Source organism: Nematostella vectensis, chromosome 2 (assembly GCF_932526225.1).
Source record: "Nematostella vectensis chromosome 2, jaNemVect1.1, whole genome shotgun sequence".
Lineage (NCBI taxonomy): Eukaryota > Metazoa > Cnidaria > Anthozoa > Actiniaria > Edwardsiidae > Nematostella > Nematostella vectensis.
This window is the reverse complement of record NC_064035.1, coordinates 14,027,042-14,046,082: the sequence shown is the minus strand read 5'-3', so window position 1 is coordinate 14,046,082 and position 19,041 is coordinate 14,027,042. Positions and strand designations below refer to the sequence as shown.

The following is a 19,041-nucleotide window of genomic DNA, read 5'->3' as shown; positions in this document are numbered from 1 at the left end:
TCAGTACAAAATGAAATACCTGTGACATCCGTTGGCTTCAGTGTTGTTGAAGTCTCAGGTTCCACAGTTGTATCTGGTACAACAGTAGTCTCAGGTGCCATAGTTGCCTCTGGTGCAACAGTGGTTTCTAGTGCCATTGTCGTCTCTGGCGCCGTAGTGGTCTCAGGTGCAGCCGTTGTCTCTGTTGCAACAGTGGTTCCAGGAGCAACAGTGGTCTCCTGTGCAGCAGTGGTCTTTAATTGTGCAGTAGTAACTGGTCTTTGTCTAGTAGAAGTGTTATCTGGTTTCTTTGTAGTTTTGATCTTTGGAAACACCACATCAACAGATTCCGTAGTGGGTGTAACAGTTGTGAGTGATTTCTTTGATGTCGGGCCTGCTTCTACGGCTTCCACGAATTTGGTGGTTACTTCCTCTTTGGTAGTTGGTTCTCCAGTGGTTGGGTAAAAGATTATTGCCTCTGAAAGTGTGTATGTTTAATTGCATATTGTAGGTTTAAATGCGAGTTTCTTGGTATTGCGTGATGATTGAAAAAGATGACGTGATAATTTAAAAACATGACGTGATAATTTTTGTATTGCGACTAGTAATTAGACAGGATTAGTAGATAAAGTATGCATCTTGGTGAGCTGACAGCCCAAAGTTATTAGCAGGGAATCTCTTTCGAGAGTGGTCTTGTAAGCATGTCTATATTACATAATTAAACTTTACGCAGTCTTTTTTACTTCAGCGTATAAAAGCAGATGTAGCGAAATCGGTTTACCTGAAATAAATCGACTCAAAATTTCTATATTTCGTATATCTCTTTTTTTTTCTTTGGATCTCGTTTGATCTTGATTTTAAGACGACTGATCTATTTTCTGACAACTGTCAGATTATAGATCAGTGTTCCCAACACCATGCAAGAAAAGTACCCGCTCATGACGCTCATGCACCCGCTATACATGCATTTACACCTCATGCATAGTGTGTCATGCTTTCACTATATCAGAATGCAGAATACCTACCACGTTCGCACACGTAAGGATGTCGCATAAAACACGATGCTGTCTTCCAGTAAAAGAAAATTGCTTCTGATTCCATTTGCACACAGTGTTTTCCAATTCCAGCCACTATGGGTTCTCCAACTCCCCAGTTAGTGTACTTTGCCATGGACCCATCAACCCATACAAAGCTATCGTTTATCACAGATCGCATAAGGCCAATCCATACTAAATTCTCTGGCAGCGCAAGTTCTCTTGAAACAAATTCATCTTCTGATTTGGACTCTATCTTTACTAGATATCCTCCTAAATCTCGACACATGCTTTCCGCATCGTACCAATTTTTACCGTCAACAAATGTTACATAGCAAGAACCTTTGAACGGTATCCATCCTTGATGGCAAAGCGCTGGAAGAAAAATGCAGAAATAAAATCTACTACTATGATTCGAAACCCTTTGCCGAACTGAAGCTTGTACGGAGTGTTTCAAAATTAATGAGTATGGTAATCCAAAGCCATAGGTAGGTAATTTAATAATCCATGGTGTATTACATTCGAAGGAGTCTTTATTTAAACTTTGGTTATAAACGTAACCATGTACAATTAATAAGTGCAATTTTATTTGACAGAACACGCACAGGATCAAAACGTACGAATGACAGAACGCGCACAGGATCAAAACATACGGAATTGAATAACCTATGGCACATTCACACTAGAAGGACTTCTTTTTCTAATGTAAGAGCGAACACCAAACAAGACGTACATAATTGAATAACCTATGGTGCATTCACACTAGAAGGGCTTCTCTTGGTTAGTGTAATACTATTGTGTAGAGTGAACACAGGAGCAAGACGTACAAAATTGAATAACCGTTGGAGCATTTAAATAGGTTTTGACACGCTAGGCAAATGTTTTTTGTATAAATGCGACAAGTGGACAACTCACTATGTGTATCATAACTTTTTCATGTGGAAACGGCTTCGGTGAAGACAAAAGGGGACAGCACCCAATCAAGCACAAACAACGCTTTACTAGTATTCAAGAGCAGCTAATCAATCGAATGGAAAGGAAACAAAAGATCACCAAGAAGGACATCAAAGAATAGGAGAGTGAAGAGATGGAAATGTCTCTTTAATAGCGTGCAGGATTACAGACTTCAATTGTAGATGGTAAATCAAATATTTGTCAGTACATGCCACATGTCTAACAGTTTCACTTACCTTGTCCCGTTTGCTTTTCAATCTCCTGTCCTAAAAGAGCAACAAACATTTTTGTTTTTAAAAAGGGTCAAGCCATAGTTGGTTATCATAGCTTAAGAGTTTTCGAAACTGTACAGCGAACAGGAAAAGAATAAGATTTAAACAGCTCTATCATACAGCTTTGCTAAATGCTGAATAGAACAGAAAACATGCCACGCTCTACAAATGCTGAATGTTCCGTTGTGGCGCCCCGAGGACATTTTTAGGATGAAGGGAGCAAAAAATGATAAATTGGTGGTGCAAAAGAGATAAAATTAAGATGGCAGTGTGAGGTGAACATATTATTTCATATTACAAAAAAGTACCCTCTCATCAGCTTGACAAGCAATACGACATTTTTTCTATTAGTGCAAGCCCAGCACCGACATATTTTATACCCTCTTATCGGCCGGACGACATTAGGATCTAAAGATATTTTTTTATGTTCAAGCCCAGTACCGATTAGGTAGACAATTTTGCCTGGTATACATCCAAAAAACGTCATTGTATTTTGGGGCCCAGCATTCATATATTCCTTTATATAAAAATTCAGCTTACGATGAAGCGCTGGTCGGCTCATCAGGTATATATTTTTGGGGTTGGGAAGTCTTTTGTTTTCAGGGTATGAAGTTTTGGGCTCTGAGGGCCATCATAACCCCCCCCCCCCCCCTAGTGTCCAACGTTTTGAAAAGTCTACCAGGAGTCACCAGGAGTTTACAACTAGGGGAGATCACATAGATAAGCTAGTAGTGTTGATTGGCCTGTGTTCTTGATGATCAGAATAAAAACACTCAGACTATTTCAGATGCAAGCGCAAGGACGAACCAGTCAGCTACATTGATGACGTTTGTCGCGCGGGCTAGCTGACGTAGCCTAACTTGTGAACGCAGTGACACTAATTCAATACCAGGACGTGGGAAGGGGGTGTTTGCCTCTACTTATGAGCCCCTGAACGCCCCTTCTTATTTTTGTCACAGTCGCTAAAGGCTCGTTTCCATATGATCGCCCTATATGACGAGTGGTTGCTTACAATTACATGGAAACTCACCCTGCGAACGTTTGCGATCGAGTACGATCGAATGCGATAATATTGAAACCACTTTCCGGTCGGAATGCGATCGTACGGTCGAATTCGCTCCGATAGTGTGCGATCGAGTGCGGTCATCTGGAAACCGGCCTTAAAGTCCATATAGCCTTTTATAAGTTACAGATTTCTTTTTATTTTTAATGATATTCTTCTTATGATATTCAAAAAGCAAAAGGCTTTCGCGCGTAAATAAAATCTGCAATATTCAAATATAACATTATATAACACATCAGCTTTACATAGTTTTCATTTCACTGTGTTTGGCATTGCAACAGAAAACCCTAAGAATTTTAACGAATTTAAGGGTAGTACTGTTTCAGATTTTTCCCGGAAAAAAAACAGGAAATGATACCCTCGATTAAATCCCCTTTCGCGCGGCCAAGAAAATGAGCGTCAATTTTTGAAGCTCTGCTAGTTTGCTACATAGTTAGTAGAGGGAAACTAAACAACTACAAACTATGATTGAATGTTATAAGGTTATAAGAATTATGCGTGATATTTGACCGAGATGCTTCATAACGCACGTTTAGTACCGCCGGAGATGAACATGATTATTTAATAATTTTCTCATTAACTTTTAAAAGATTTTTTTAATCAACTTTGATTTTAATTGATCATTGATAAGAAACACATTAATCGAACAGCAGTCGCCCTAGACACACAAGTTGCCGCTGATAAAGTAGATAGTTATTTGGTCCGAGTCCGCCATTTAGACGTCTTTTATCGACTTCTAGCGCGTTCGATGGAGTTATTTGAAATCCAGCGCCCAACTGTGAGGGATCTTCTTTGCAATCCATACATTTTAAATAATACAAATGCGGTCATATACACGTAATAAGCACTTTTCAGTATAAATTGCAGCAGGCTAAAAGCGCATATCTCTTTTGGCGGAATTAGAGCGCAGACAATCACCTTGTCTCATCTTCTTCTTCTTCATCATAGCGCGTAATAAATAAAAACATATCAATCTCTGTCACGCAATAAACCGTGACTTTAAAACAGCAAGGAAGAAAATTGGAAAACGACATTGGACTCGGAACTAAGATAAAAAAGACCCCCCCTGGATTCAATATGATGTAAATACAGTTAGACTTATGAGAGACCGAGTCTACATATTTTGTGAGATTTTTCCCCAGAGCAGAGTCTCAGACCGTCGTTTGGTTATTCTTTTTCTCGACCACTACGTTCCCTTCCCCATTATGTCAATCGCAATTGGCAATTCGCTTATGACAATTGGAAGGCAATCTAAATACGGAGGATGCCCAGGTATTTCGAATGAAACACAAGACGGAGTCCAGTATGGGAAAATTGGTGGTAAATCTTAGCCTCCTTGTTGTAGAAATACCGCTTGCGCATATCTATTGGTCATAGCTCATCTACCGAATGATTTTCCTTCTGAGTCTGTGCAATACTTTTACTGGGCTCAAACTGATGCGAAGCACCCTACCCCGGCTGGTAGAATTTGGCATGACGTGTATTGTCTTTTTCTCCACGAACGGCCCATCGAGCGTCGCTATCACGAATATTTTCAAATTCAAAAGAAAGATTCTCGCCGCTCAAACGGCAAAACGGGGACGAATAGACGATAGAAATGTATGGCTGGAAAGATAAATATGTGTGCTATGATTCTGCGTGGTTTATTTTGCAGTGCGAGTCTGGATTTTGAAAGGATCGGTGGGTTTGTTGAGCACAAATTTGGCGGTTGTCGGAGTTTGCAACCTTTTCTCTTTTATATAGGCGACGGGAATTCGCAGCGGCTAAAACAGCTTAAAATGGCAAATAATGGCGGGTTTGAGTAGCAGCAACGTCAAGCTACTGTTTTATTTTCAAATCAACATATTTATTTCAACGAGATTTGTTCGCTCATACAAACTCTGTAATAAACCTACACTCGCCGTGAGCCTGAGCTACCTGTGCCCTTGCCATCTACGTAGCCCATGATTCTGGATTATTCAGAAAACGTATAAGAAACACCTTCTCGAAAGTGGAGGTGAAAAAATGTCGACAGGAATATTACAACCAGTGTCCTGCCTGCCTGCGACACAAGAAGCACTAATCTCTAGAGATGACAGCGTTCTATCAGCTACGCTAGCCTTGAATCTCATATATCTCCCAGTGTACCACTCGCGGATTAGAAAATGGATCTTCAAGCATGCTTTATGCAGCCGCCTGCGGTCGGAACACCTTAAGAATGTATAGTGGTGCTAGAATTGATCAATTATTGCATCAATCGTGAAAAGAAAAAGAAAAAATCCCGCAGTCCAGCATTGCGTTAGTACCGAAAAAGAGGATTTCAAATGTGACATCAGCCCTACTTGACCTCCATAAATCTTTTGATCACAATTCCCACGTCTTAAACAATAATTTATTCCACCTTTAGACTTAATGACGACCAAACATTAACCCCTTCACTAATCTACTGTTGTGTGATGATGAGTCTGCCCGCTGTAGTTGTTGTTTAGTCTGCAAACAATACTAATCTCTTTCATTTAAGTGGCCACCCAGTAGAACACGGGTAGTGATCAGACGTTAGTGCAAATCCGAAAATTCATCCGTCTAGAACTGTATTAGCCCAAGCAATCGATTAACCTACTAAGCTACTTCATTATATCTAAAAGCTGTGTGCTCGAAAGGTCCATTCGTTCAGGTGTTCTCATTTTTCTTAGGGAGAAGTCGTTGTCCTGCTTCAAAGTGAAATGGCATGCGTGATAATTTCTACTCAGAAAATCTATATCTGATCATATGCGACCCTAGCATGACCCCCGCACGGAAATCAAGCTTTAACCATTTCAAAATAATTTAAGGAAAACACAACAAAAGTATCGAATGGCAAAGGTATCGTGGTAAACAACTAGCCCAGGCTTACGGCGAGCGGTATAATAAATATCCCAGTTTGACCGTGTAATATCTTAGAAACCTCTCCTGTTGCTCAATTCCGCTAGAAGACGCTGTTTTAGTGGCTTCGAGCTCTTGCTGTTGCTTTACAGAATACAAAACGACTAAATCACTTAGAATGTAAATTTCTGATGGAATTGAGAAGCAGCAGATGTCAGCGAGACAGTGCAAGGTCGGTCTACTGTACCCTTCACACTCGCCATGAGCCTGATGTACCCGTGATCAGTGGATGAGGCGCGCGGTTACTTGGCCCACAGAGACCACGTGCACAAGCACCACATGTACGCCTACTTTCCGAACACCAAAACAAAGACCTTGCGCATAGTTTTCATCTAATGTAAAAGCTTTGTTTGCAGAGAGATTAGCAGAAGGACTAAATACTTTGATAACCCACCGTGACAAGATGGCAAGGCGCTTTAAAAAAACAATTCCACACTTTGTATTATACCTTGCGATATTTGTAAAATTCGAAGAATTTCCCATTCTCCTCAAAGCATTTAAATTCTAGGTGGCCATTGCTTACTAAGAAAACGAGTAGTATCGGACAATGAATGTTGAAAAGTCTTTGTGAACCTAGCAAAAAAAGTGTAAAAAAAGGAACCATAAATGAATCTGGTAAATGAAGTATAAAACTTTGTTTTTAGATGATTACTTCTGTTTTTATTTTTATTTTTACACAGCTCATGCTTTTTGTCTTTTTGTTTTCTTGTCTTATTACAAGGCAGGGATTGGTTACCTTGAACAGGAATGGGAACAGAGGGTAGACAACAGCGGAAACGACAGGGCTAGGGCACAAAAGCCGGGAAAATGGGATTTAGGCTTGCCCTCAGCCGAGGAAGATGATCTGCTGAAAACCCACCCTTGCTTATTGCGTTATGAAAGAGACTGGAAAAAAATTGGCAAAATAACATCAAATAAAAACCTATAGTCCTAAAAATACATGGATCAGTTAAAGCATGAGACAGATAATGGCAAAATCCTGAAATGTTTTAGGAAAGATTTGTCTACGAAAATGGCTGACAATGCATTTTCTCACGCTATACGTATACGCATGACATTTTTCTAATTCATGCGTGACACTTTGAATATTTTGCTCTATTTTGCTCTCAAAGCACGACGGGTAGCATAGATGCTGTGTGGTAAATCAGACATTATTTAAGGATACCGTAGACCCAAGCGGTAATTACCCCGATTTTGCCGGCAAAATCGCTCGCGCTCGCGTCGGATTAAAGCAAATGCCAACAAACTATATATCAATTTAAAGCTTAATGGTTGTACTTTCCTCCTAAAATAATCATTTTTTATACGCGCTTAATTTTGAGTGCTTTTGCCTGGTCCGAAGTGCGAAATCGACCACTTTTAAACATGCGAATTATTTATACACACCAAAAGCGCGCAACCTCCCGGGATCTGCTTTATATCTTTCGTCATGTACTGAACTGACAAACCGTGTCTACATTTGACGTCACACAGCCTCGTTGATTAATAATCAAGAGTCAAAGTTAGGCGTGGAATAAGTTTGCTTCTTTGGCTACAACGCGCTAATTTTAATTAACTTAAAACTTAAAAGTCCGTAGCAAAAAAAGCTATTGATTATCCGCGGCACGGTGTGACAGAACAATATCTATACTAGACGCTTGCCAAGTTGCGCAGGAATCGGGAGGTTAGAAGTGTACCTTTAATTCACATATTTAGAGTAAGATGGGGTGAAATTTAATTGCGAGATATCGGGAATTGAAGTTGTGTAAACATTAGAGGCAGCGTGACAGTAATGACAGACGAAGAGCAAATAGAGCCGCGTATGGCACCCAATCACATTGCATGCTCTACACGCAGCGGGAAAACTCTTAGGCGCTCAAATGTCATAGCGCTAGTCGTGCAAGTGAAGGAAGATGCCTAGACCGAAGCGAGCTTGCACCGAAGAAAAGAAGAGCGCGGAAAACTTGAAAACACCGCGAACGGAGACAACTCTCTGTTTTAGGCTTTCTTCCTCGCTTAGCCTTCATCGAAGGAAGCCAAGGTTTCTTACTTAATCTTGGCGTAGTTTACAACTATGCAAAATTTAGAGTAAACGCTTATAAAGTTGATATAAATACGGATAAATCTCGGATAAAACGTCGATAATGATACTGACGCGCTTGCCCGTACGCGCTTGTATGCTAATTAGAGGGAAAAGTCGTAAAACTAAGTTCCCCGGATGTTGATCGCGGGACTTTGAGCTAAGTAAACAGGATTATTGGATTATTGACACCTTCAAGAATAACGCTCCACTCGTTCGAATTCTGTTTTTTTTATTTTAATATCTGGCGGAGTATTTAAGATTTTGGTGGTATTTTTTTGCTAATCATCTATACTGTGCCTATTGTCATCGAATGGCATAATAAAAAAAATTTCACCCGAAATGAAGCCATTTGGGTCTACGGTATCGTTAACTGTCCCCAGGTAGGAAGGGGGGTACCAAAACGTCCCGTGACGAGCTATACAATGCAAAGGACTCTAGTCACGACATACAAAGGCCCCTGAATGAGGGTCTAGAAATCGGCACTACTCCGTGGCGCCCCAGGGAACATTGACGAAATCCTGTTAAATGTTTGAGCAAGAAAACGACTCATATCCGGTGTGAATATTTAGCTGACCTCGCCCAGGCGGAATTACCGCAATGCCCGTGCAAAACGAAAACCCTGTCCAAACAAAGCGGCTAATGAGAGGTCTAGGCTGCGACATTGCGGCCTGAAAATGAACATTTGAATTTAATTGTTTTATCGCGGTATATAAAATTTAGTCTGATAGCATCTCAAATATTTCATCAAATGAGAAACAAATTATGCGAGATTGTCTCTTAAAGCGAACATCAAACTCACATTCTAGATAATCGCTGATTGCTTGATATATCATACGAGAAAAAGATTATTCATTTTAACCTCAGATCCATAAGGAAATTATTAGATGATCGGAATCGAAAATAGACCATTCTACGCTGGAATAAGTGCCGCTCATTCAAGATAAGAATACATTTCTTGTGATACTCGAGTGGTGAGTTGCGTTAGGTTCGCCGGAAAAGGTTAGTGAGGTTAAATATGAACTGGTGAAAACATTTCTCCATGATCATTACTTTAAACGAAAAAATGTGCAGAATTACTCGAGAATATCGAAGTACTGAGTGATTATGTGTGAATTTCAGCCTATTTAATTTAGAGGATGCTTATATCTATGGCTAAACAGACAACCAACTTTAATAGAGATATTCGCGCCGGGCGGGAGTTCTCAAGACAATATGAAACTCTAGAGCCGGCACAAAATTATGGCCAAGACTTGGAGCTACTTACCGTTTCCAAAAGGAAGCGAAATACTTGCTAGTACCACACAACAGAGCAAAGAGCTCAGGAGAACTCTCATGGTCTTGAGATGAGGGAGTTTCTCCGACCTCTACAGCAGCCCTATGAGGGAATAAGAGCGAGTCAGTCAGCGAATAGCTGCCTGTCTGATGCTCACTGTTGTCCCGGTTTATATTACATAAGTTGTCACGATGTTTATCCTTGAACGCCGTTTGTCAATCTTTGGTTCTAGCTAGACGCCGGGGTCGGATCACATTCCTTAATATTCTTTAAAGACAGTTTACGTCGCGAATTCGCGTTCCTGTCATTTGTGACCTTTTCTAAACTCTCGAATTTCCACAATCATAATAATAATAATTAAAGCGGCTGTTAAATAATCAGATCGCTCGATCAAAAGTGAGCTTATGTGGTAATCTACCTGGAAATAATTGTCTAAGTCCAGGAATTGTTTCCCAATTTATGGATCCAGAAGGGTAGGCGCTAGTGGAGTATAAGACGAAGCAAACGGCCAGTTGTCCACGTGCAAACGTGAAGCGCTTGAACAACGTTGCGAAAGTGGCGGAGATGAAGCACAGAAGTGTTAGGGGGAGGTCAGATTTCAGAGGAAACGGGAAAACCCGCCCTAATCCTACAATTGCTGAAATGATACAAAACTAATGGTACGGTATTACCTAGACTCATAGATGATACAAAACTAATGGTACGGTATTACCTAGACTCATAGAATACTAAGTGAAAGTTACGAGTTCATAGGTATAAAGCTGAATTATAAACGGTCGTGGGTGGTGTCATATGCATGGTTTGCGACGCTCGAGGCTTTAGACGAGTTAAGTTTTTTTTTTTTTTTAATTTCTGGTCCCAAGGACGTCTATTAGCCTTTTTACCTATGGGTTTTTCATCACTTTCAGACTATTTAAGGGGATGCTTTTCAAATACCGACGCTCCAGCACTTGGTATAATGTTAAAACTCGATAGAACACTTATCGTCTCCTACAACTTTGGTTTTAAAAAAATCAACTAACAGCAGACTTAATGAACAGAATATCAGTCAGGAGTACGTCTTCAAGGAAAGTATAAAGAGTATGATGAAATAATATCTGCAGCAATTGTCTTGTGGTTCCCGACCTCGTCTGGCTTATAAAGTGCTTGAAGATCCAGGACATGCTTAAAAGCTCCCCTGGAGTTAAGGTCCTACATCAACAGTTGTGCATCTAGTTTATGCGTCTTACGGTTCTTTCAATATTTCAAGTAATCGGATGACTAAGAAAACCAAAGATTCATGTGCGATGCTTCACGTTAAGTAAACTTTGAGCCACTTATGACCTTTCACCTTTACCCCACTCCCTCCCCGTTCAGGTTGTTGGGATGGGTACAAACACAAACCTCTTTGAATTGTTGAAAATGGGTACAAAGTATACCATTTGGAACCTACTTATTTATTTTTTTTCCCTAAATTCAACTCCATACTTAGCATGCCTTGAGCTCAAAACATCAGGAGGGAGAGGGGGGTATTTTTAATTTTGATGCCCACCAATCCCAAATTAATGCGATGTTCTGCAGTGTGTCTAGGTAGTTCACATATAGTTTATATCAAACGCCCCATGATGTAGGCTACCATATTATATATATATAATATTTGCGTGTTTTTTTAAGTAATCCAAATCGAATAACAAGTCAGTAGAAAACCCTAAGGGCATGTCAAATCAGATATTTTTTATCACACCAAAAAAAAGACTATTCAAAGAATTAGAAGTGGATTATTGAAGGAATGCTGATTGACATTTTTCAAATGGATAGAGTTACGGATAGAGAAACTATATTTTCAATTGTTACGATCTGAATTCTCGATTATTAAGAAAATTGCATAAACAATATAATATAAATGCCTCTCAATTTGGCTAACTCGAATATCATTCGTTTCCCCGTTTGCTGATATCACAAAGTGACAAAACGTTTCACTGAATAAAAGACATCACAACCACATCAAACAAACATCAAAAAAATAATTAATAGCCAAGTTTTTCAAAACTCCAAAAAATGGCTCCAAAAGCGAGAAAAACAAAATCGAAATTCGCACTAATGAAAAGCCAATGGATAAGCAAAAAAATAACACGTACACATAGCTCCCCCCTCCTAGAATATATAATTGTCCGTCCCTCTTCCTAGGACAGGAAGCCACCTATGACGTCACACGTTTTTAGCATTGCCACACCATGATTGTTTTTAGCAGATTATAAGTAACAATATTATTCCATTCTCTATAATAATTGTGTGTATGGAGCAGAGGATGCTAAGAACTCGCCACACGCGGCGCTTACGATCAATGCCTCTCAAATTGTTTATTTTGGTTACGTTTGATTTTCTCAGCAACATCTTTGGTCGATTAGTCATTTCCTTTGCTTTCACCTACACTAGGACCTTCACTCCAGGGAAACAAGTAGGGGGCCAAACTATAAAAACAACGCGTTTTTTGTTCGTCACTTCTCGTAAAAAACTTACACATAACAAATGAGAAAAAAAAACATTTTTATATAAAAGACGGGAACAGACCAACATACTGCATCGCAGTCATCAATAGACTGTATGTATGTCGTTAGACGAGTAGATGCTCTCTTCCCGGGGCTAGTAGGAAACAGTGTATGTAGGTCGTTAGACGCGTAGATAGTAAGCTCTCTCCGGGCCTAGTAGGGAACAGTGTATGTGGATCGTTAGACGCGTAAATAGTATGTTCTCACCCCGGGCCTAGTAGGGAACAGTGTATGTAGGTCGTTAGACGCGTAAATAGTATGCTCTCTTCCCGGGGGTAGTAGGGAACAGTTTATGTTAGACGCGTAGGTAGTAAGCTCTCTCTCCCCGCGCCTAGTAGGGAACAGTGTATAGGTGTTAGACGCGTAAATAGTATGATCTCTTCATGTGGCTAGTAGGGAAAAGAGCGTGTAGGTCGTTAGACGCGTAGATAGTATGCTCTCTCCCCGGGGCTAGTGGGGAACAGTGTATGTAGGTGTTAGACGCGTAGATAGTAAGCTCTCTCCGGGCCTAGTAGGGAACAGTATATGTTAGTTAGACGCGTAGATAGTAAGCTCTCTCTCCCCGGGGCTTGTTAGGAACAGTGTATGTAGGTCGTTAGACGCGTAGATAGTAAGCTCTCCCTTCCCGCGCCTAGTAGGGAACAGTGTATAGGTGTTAGACGCGTAAATAGTATGATCTCTTCATGTGGCTAGTAGGGAAAAGAGCGTGTAGGTCGTTAGACGCGTAGATAGTATGCTCTCTCCCCGGGGCTTGTTAGGAACAGTGTAGTAGGTCGTTAGACGCGTAGATAGTAAGCTCTCCCTTCCCGCGCCTAGTAGGGAACAGTGTATAGGTGTTAGACGCGTAAATAGTATGATCTCTTCATGTGCCTAGTAGGGAAAAGAGCGTGTAGGTCGTTAGACGCGTAGATAGTATGCTCTCTCCCCGGGCCTAGTGGGGAACAGTGTATGTAGGTGATAGACGCGTAAATAGTATGTTCTCACCCCTGGCCTAGTACGGAAAAGAGTATGTAGGTCGTTAGACGCGTAGATAGTAAGCTCTCTCCGGGCCTAGTAGGGAACAGTGTATGTGGATCGTTAGACGCGTAAATAGTATGTTCTCACCCCGGGCCTAGTACGGAAAAGAGTATGTAGGTCGTTAGACGCGTAGATAGTAAGCTCTCTCTTCCCGGGCCTAGTGGGGAACAGTGTATGTAGGTGTTAGACGCGTAGATAGTATGATCTCTCTCCCCGGGCCTAGTAGGGAACAGTTTATGTAGGTCGTTAGACGCGTAAATAGTATGCTCTTTTCCTCGGGCTAGTAGGGAACAGAGTATGTTAGTTAGACGCGTAGATAGTAAGCTCTCTCTCCCCGGGCTTAAGTGGGGAACAGTGTATGTAGGTTAGACGCGTAGATAGTAAGCTCTCTCTCCCCGGGCTTAAGTGGGGAACAGTGTATGTAGGTTAGACGCGTAGATAGTAAGCTCTCTCTCCCCGGGCTTAAGTGGGGAACAGTGTATGTAGGTTAGACGCGTAGATAGTAAGCTCTCTCTCCCCGGGCTTAAGTGGGGAACAGTGTATGTAGGTTAGACGCGTAGATAGTAAGCTCTCTCTCCCCGTGCTTAAGTGGGGAACAGTGTATGTAGGTTAGACGCGTTCTTTATCGTGGCTTAGTGGGCCTTGTCTAGGCGCGCTTATCTCGAAGGCTGATGTTCGCAAGAGATCAACAACCTTACCTATCACATAATTACTGCGCGCTCACTGTAAACCAATGACCAAAGAAATGTCTCCGTAACGATTGAATCAGCCTACATACCGAAAGCCTAGCGACAGCCTGCTGGCGTTATGACTTTTAAAACTCATAGCAATACGGCGGGTGTTTGTGTGATTAGTAACGTATTGTAGACAGCTAAAAATCCATGAACTTTTTAGCGGAGGCGCCGCGTAAGCGAAAGTATAGAAAGTGAAAGTGAAAGTATAGAAAATGCGATAAACTTAAACAGATTCAGCGACAGTGTCTGGCTAGGTGGGGGGGGGGGGGGGCACTCCGATAAATACAGGCGGGGGGTGATCGTCGGCAAAATCGATTTTAACCCTAAGTGGTCAACAGAGATTCTTACCCCTGATAGATAGCAAGTTGGGTGTGGTCGAAGGGATTTTTAACCCAAGAGATAAGTAAACCACCCCTTAGGAACAGTTTTTGGTCTTTCTAAACGATAGGACCCCCGGGGGGATTTTATGTGGTATGTATAAAGCAAAGGCTCTGTGAGCCAACTCGTGAACGCTTATTGGTCACTTTCATTACATGATGAAGGTCATGCGATGGCGCAGCATAAAATCGTGTAAGGAGAATTCGTGCATCATCAGTCAACAACCCTGTGAACTTTTACCTTTAACACTAAAAAATATTATTCTTCGGGAGAAAAATGTGTCCCAGGTAAATAGGAAATTGCAAAATAAGTCAAAATAGATGAACCACCAAACGATGAAGTATCTTCTTGAAATTTAAAGGCGAGTTGACATGCACTGGAATGGCGCCGTTAGCGCTCGCTGTTGTAAAGAATTTTTATGTCTTTTGTGTAGGATCACAGGTAACCCAAGGACTCGGTTTGTATTCTAATACGCAAGAGAATTTGTATAGTGATGAAAAAATGAAAAAATTAAAGAAAATAAAGTCGGTTTGTATTCTAGTACGCAAGAGAATTTGTATTTTGATGAAAAAATGGAAAATTGGGGTGGCTGCTTAAGATTTTATCAAATGGTTTTACTAGGTCCGGGGTAGGGCGAGGAGATATCTTTGCTTAGAGGAGCGGTTACCAAGCCGACTGAAATGTCGGTTGGGTGCACGGCTGGTCGAGTCAAGCATCGTGACGGAGCGTTCAAAGTCAGCGAAGTGAAAAATTCATGCTATACGCAAAAAAGGGGTAGCGACTTTAGCTTCATTCGGCCTTCTAGCTTAACCTTAGAGCGTACTGCTTACCGATTTTGAGGTGATTTGAGCTTTTTTTTCGATATTTTCAGGGCCGAATTCTCGGAGACCTCGGACCTACGGAAAATGCTCTAGGGTTCAACCTCTCTTTTTTTTTTTCTATCTTCTTGTATGGGTGCTGAAAGGGAAACGAGTAAGTAAAATGGGCCCACAATACTCAGGAGACATCCCAAAGAGACAAAATAAAGTGAGTCCACTATGAAGTCTATTTTCTTTGATTTTTTCCATTTTTCATCCGAGTGCGGTTACCTGTAGTAGGATTAGAAATAATTTTATTTATTTTTTTCGGGGTCCGGTATCCATCAAATCGCGAGCTCTGATTGGCTCTCGTGAGGCCCGGTATCCTACGATACGGACCCCGCGATACCGGACCGCTCACCTCCAAAGCTCAAAATAGTGAGTTGATTTGTAAAATGACCATCGAAAACGGGATTTTTACTCCCGAGGTTATAGATCTTCACACTAAAACGGCATTTTATTTGTCATTTTATCTAGAATCATTGACTTTAATTAAGGAAACTCCCTGTGTTTGACAATTTCCCGCCATAATAATTTCGCAGTGTCTACTAAGATACATTCACTAAGAGAACTTCTCTTGAATGTGGATACGTAAAGCAGGTTATGCAGGTAAATTCCTAGAGTGATTTGTCGTTCTTTTTTTCGTATGAAGAGACCATTTGCTGCCTTTTTTTATCACAAATAAACTTTCAGCAAACTTGAAATTGTCGCATACAAATCACTCTAGGAATTTACCTGCATAACCTGCTTTACGTATCCACATTCAAGAGAAGTTCTCTTAGTGAATATATCTTATCTTCTGTGGAGGATTTAAAGTGAAAGAAGACATTTCTACGATCAATTCGAGTTGAGAACGACGTATCAATTTGGACTAAATTCTTGTTCAAAACTCAGAGAATGTCTTCATTGGAGGTTCTGTATTTCTGGAGGATTAATAAAAGCGTTGTGTGGAAATACAAAATGGAGTTTATTGAATGATCGTGAGCGAACAAAATCTTCACAAACATTGACGAAAGTCAGAAGCGAAACCTCGCCTCGTGCAACCATAAGTCCGTAAGGTAAACAAAGTTGGAAAATCTATTGAGGAAAAATAAAAAATGTTATTTCCCAGCTAAGGGTTGGTCCGTATCATGAAATACCGCGACTTCGGCCTTGAAAATACTGGCCTTGGTCACGGTATTTCACGATACGGACCTCCCAGCTGGTAAATAACATATAAAAAAGAAAACACCCCAAGTAGAGTATTATTAATCTTTTTTATAAAAAGTTTTGAAAAAATACCGAAAAGTTCAGACATATTACCCGACCACTGAACTAATGAATCATTGACTCAACTCAATTTAATACTATTTGTATCTTATCGTTTGAAAAGCTTTGGCGAGTATGTCAAGCCTATTCTTTCTGTTTGATATTTAGTTGATTGGGAATAATTGTGGAAAAAATAGTTTGTGAAAATCATGATTTTCCTTTCGCCTTGCTAGCAAATGCTTTCTCTTTTTACCCTACAAACAAAGACCCTGATAACAGAGGCTTTTCCCTCGTGTATCTCGGACTTAAAAGTCGCAGTTTTTGCTACTCGCGCTTTCAATGACCCGAATCAGCGAGGACTACTGCTAAAACAAGTAGAATAAACAGCCCTTCTATCAATGTTTCTTTTTTGTTTGTTTTTGTTTGTTTGCAAACTAATTTAAATTGAATTAAACCATAGAAAATCGCAAGTCAGTATACATACGAATGCGCACGTTCAACCCATATGGGCGACTTTTCAGAGGAACCCAGCTTATATACACCTATTTCAAAAAACGTTGTCAGTGCAAATGGCAAATGCCAATTGTCAAATGCCAGTTTTTCTATCAAAAAATACTAGGGAACTCGTCAAGTTTTTACTAAATGTAGGGAAATATCAATAATTTTTTAGATTACTTATCATCTTTATTCTTAAAAAATAATTATACCTATATAAGCAGTTATTAATCTTTGAACTGCCATTTGCCTTCGTCATTTGCACTGACAACGTTTATTGAAATAGGTGTATATTTTACGGCACCCTTGTGTATTGACCATACCATAGCGGTCACAGGTACGGTCGATAACAAGGACCCTTTTATACTGATAAATTTAACCGGAAGTTAATGGGTGAAAGATCACAAAAGGTTTAAGTATGAGCGATCCAACCATCCGAGTGACACAAAAGCACAAGGACCTCATCTCTACGGTTTGAATAAAGTTAAGATTGCTCTACAATAATTAACTGCATTCCAAAGAGATACAATTGAACTTATTTCAATTAAAAAAACTCTCGTTTGCATGGAATTTTAACGGTTTGGCTATGATAACGCTCATAAATAATTTGATTTTTGCGTCGTCCCCTTTTCTTCACAATTTGTAAAACATAATATTGTATTTAATAGCTCCGCCTATAAGCAACGACTAAATCTTGACATCATAAATCATTTCATTTTGGGGACCTTTTCTCCAATAGTGAAAAACATTTGCTTGCCTTTGACGTTTACAATTTTTTCACTGTGTTGTTCTACATTTCTAAAAGCGTTGAGAAGCTGATGGGAATTTGATTGACGAAAATTTTGCCGCCATATTCTGTTTCTAGGCGGGTATTCAATGTCAACAGGAGGCCCATAGGTCTATACCCTGGGTACCAGAGTCTCCAGACTTTTCTCGTCCAGTGACGCTCAGCCAAAATGCCGTGCGACATTTGGCTGAGCGTCACTGGGCGAGAGAAGTTTGGAGGCTTTGGTACCCAGGGTAATAAGTCTAAGGCCCAGTGAGGATAAAGGAGGTCAAAACCTTTTCAGGAACTTAGGCGTCTTATCTAAAAATGAAGCTGTGTTTACATGGTAAGAATTACAGGGATTTTATATCTCTGATCTCTGGTCCAAAACCGAAGCTAGACTTTAAGCCTATTAGCTAATCCGAGTCGGCTTATAGAAATATCAAATAAAAACATTTTGGAAGCATGCTTTTCCGTCTATGTAACCAACATATCATACCGATAAAGTATATCTATTAAAAAACACTCTTTGATCTACAACCTTGGCCTAGTATGGTGACAAACCTTTCTACATTCTGTCTAGAAATCTTGATTCCTCGAGTTTTCGTAATTACTACCTTCAACACGAGAAGCATTTTTCGGCGAGACTATACATTTCAACAATGGACCGATGTTATGTCAACATGGAAAGTTGTATTGAGACTCAAAAAAGTGAGTGCAATGTGAAGCGTTTTGGAGATTGTGCTACGAATGTTGTGTGGATATAAATTGGGGGAGTGCATTTACCTGTTAACGGTGTTCTCGAGGGGCCAGCTTTCCTCCTTCCTTGAAAAGAAAGTGGCACTCAGTAAATGAAATCTAGCAGATAAGAAAGGATTATCCCGACTTAAACGGTCGCATGATATTCCCCACTCGAATAAGGTTATAGGTATGTTGTAATTGCCTGAGTATCGGGTGATCAGACATTTCAAGTCACTCAGCTTATCTTTTTTGAATCTTGTAAAATACACAAACTAATTCAGTTGGCGCATTACCTTATTACACTCAATTTCGCGTCACTTTAATTTCGCGATTTTAAAAGATTCGCGAAAATAAAGTGACGCGAAAATTAGGATGCGCAAAAATTAAGTGAGCACACAAAGAACCTTTGGGGGAATATTGGCCTTTAAAAAACTTTATGGAAACACCTTGTCTATTTAGTCATCTAATGTAGATTAGTACCGTAAGGTATTTATAGTTTTTTTATGAAACTAAATTTAGCCCACGCATCTTTTTGTTACAAATTGCTTAAGTTTTGATGATTACAGCACATTTTAATTCCACTTGTTTTGCTTGATTTCATTATCCCAAAATCGCGAAATCGCAAAAATAAAGTGATCTGTTTTTTACGAAAATAGGAAAATCGAGAAAATAAAGTGTCGCGAAATATCGCTATCTCAAAATAGGGAAATTTTGACGTCGCGAAAATAAAGTGTAATAA

General features: G+C 40.2%; 1 protein-coding gene across 1 annotated transcript in view; it reads right to left on the bottom strand.

The window, feature by feature from the left end:
• The window catches only part of LOC5521692 (mucin-2), a gene marked incomplete at its 3' end in the record, with an annotated part of 35,810 nt that overhangs the window by 6,206 nt on the left and 10,563 nt on the right, over positions 1-19,041 (bottom strand). The window contains exons 2-6 of the mRNA XM_048721289.1: positions 18,348-18,386; positions 9,530-9,640; positions 2,204-2,233; positions 1,005-1,388; positions 20-457 (exon numbers count right to left, since the gene is read on the bottom strand). Coding sequence (XP_048577246.1) covers positions 20-457; positions 1,005-1,388; positions 2,204-2,233; positions 9,530-9,599 — 922 coding nt within the window. The remainder of the gene's footprint in view (positions 1-19; positions 458-1,004; positions 1,389-2,203; positions 2,234-9,529; positions 9,641-18,347; positions 18,387-19,041) is intronic.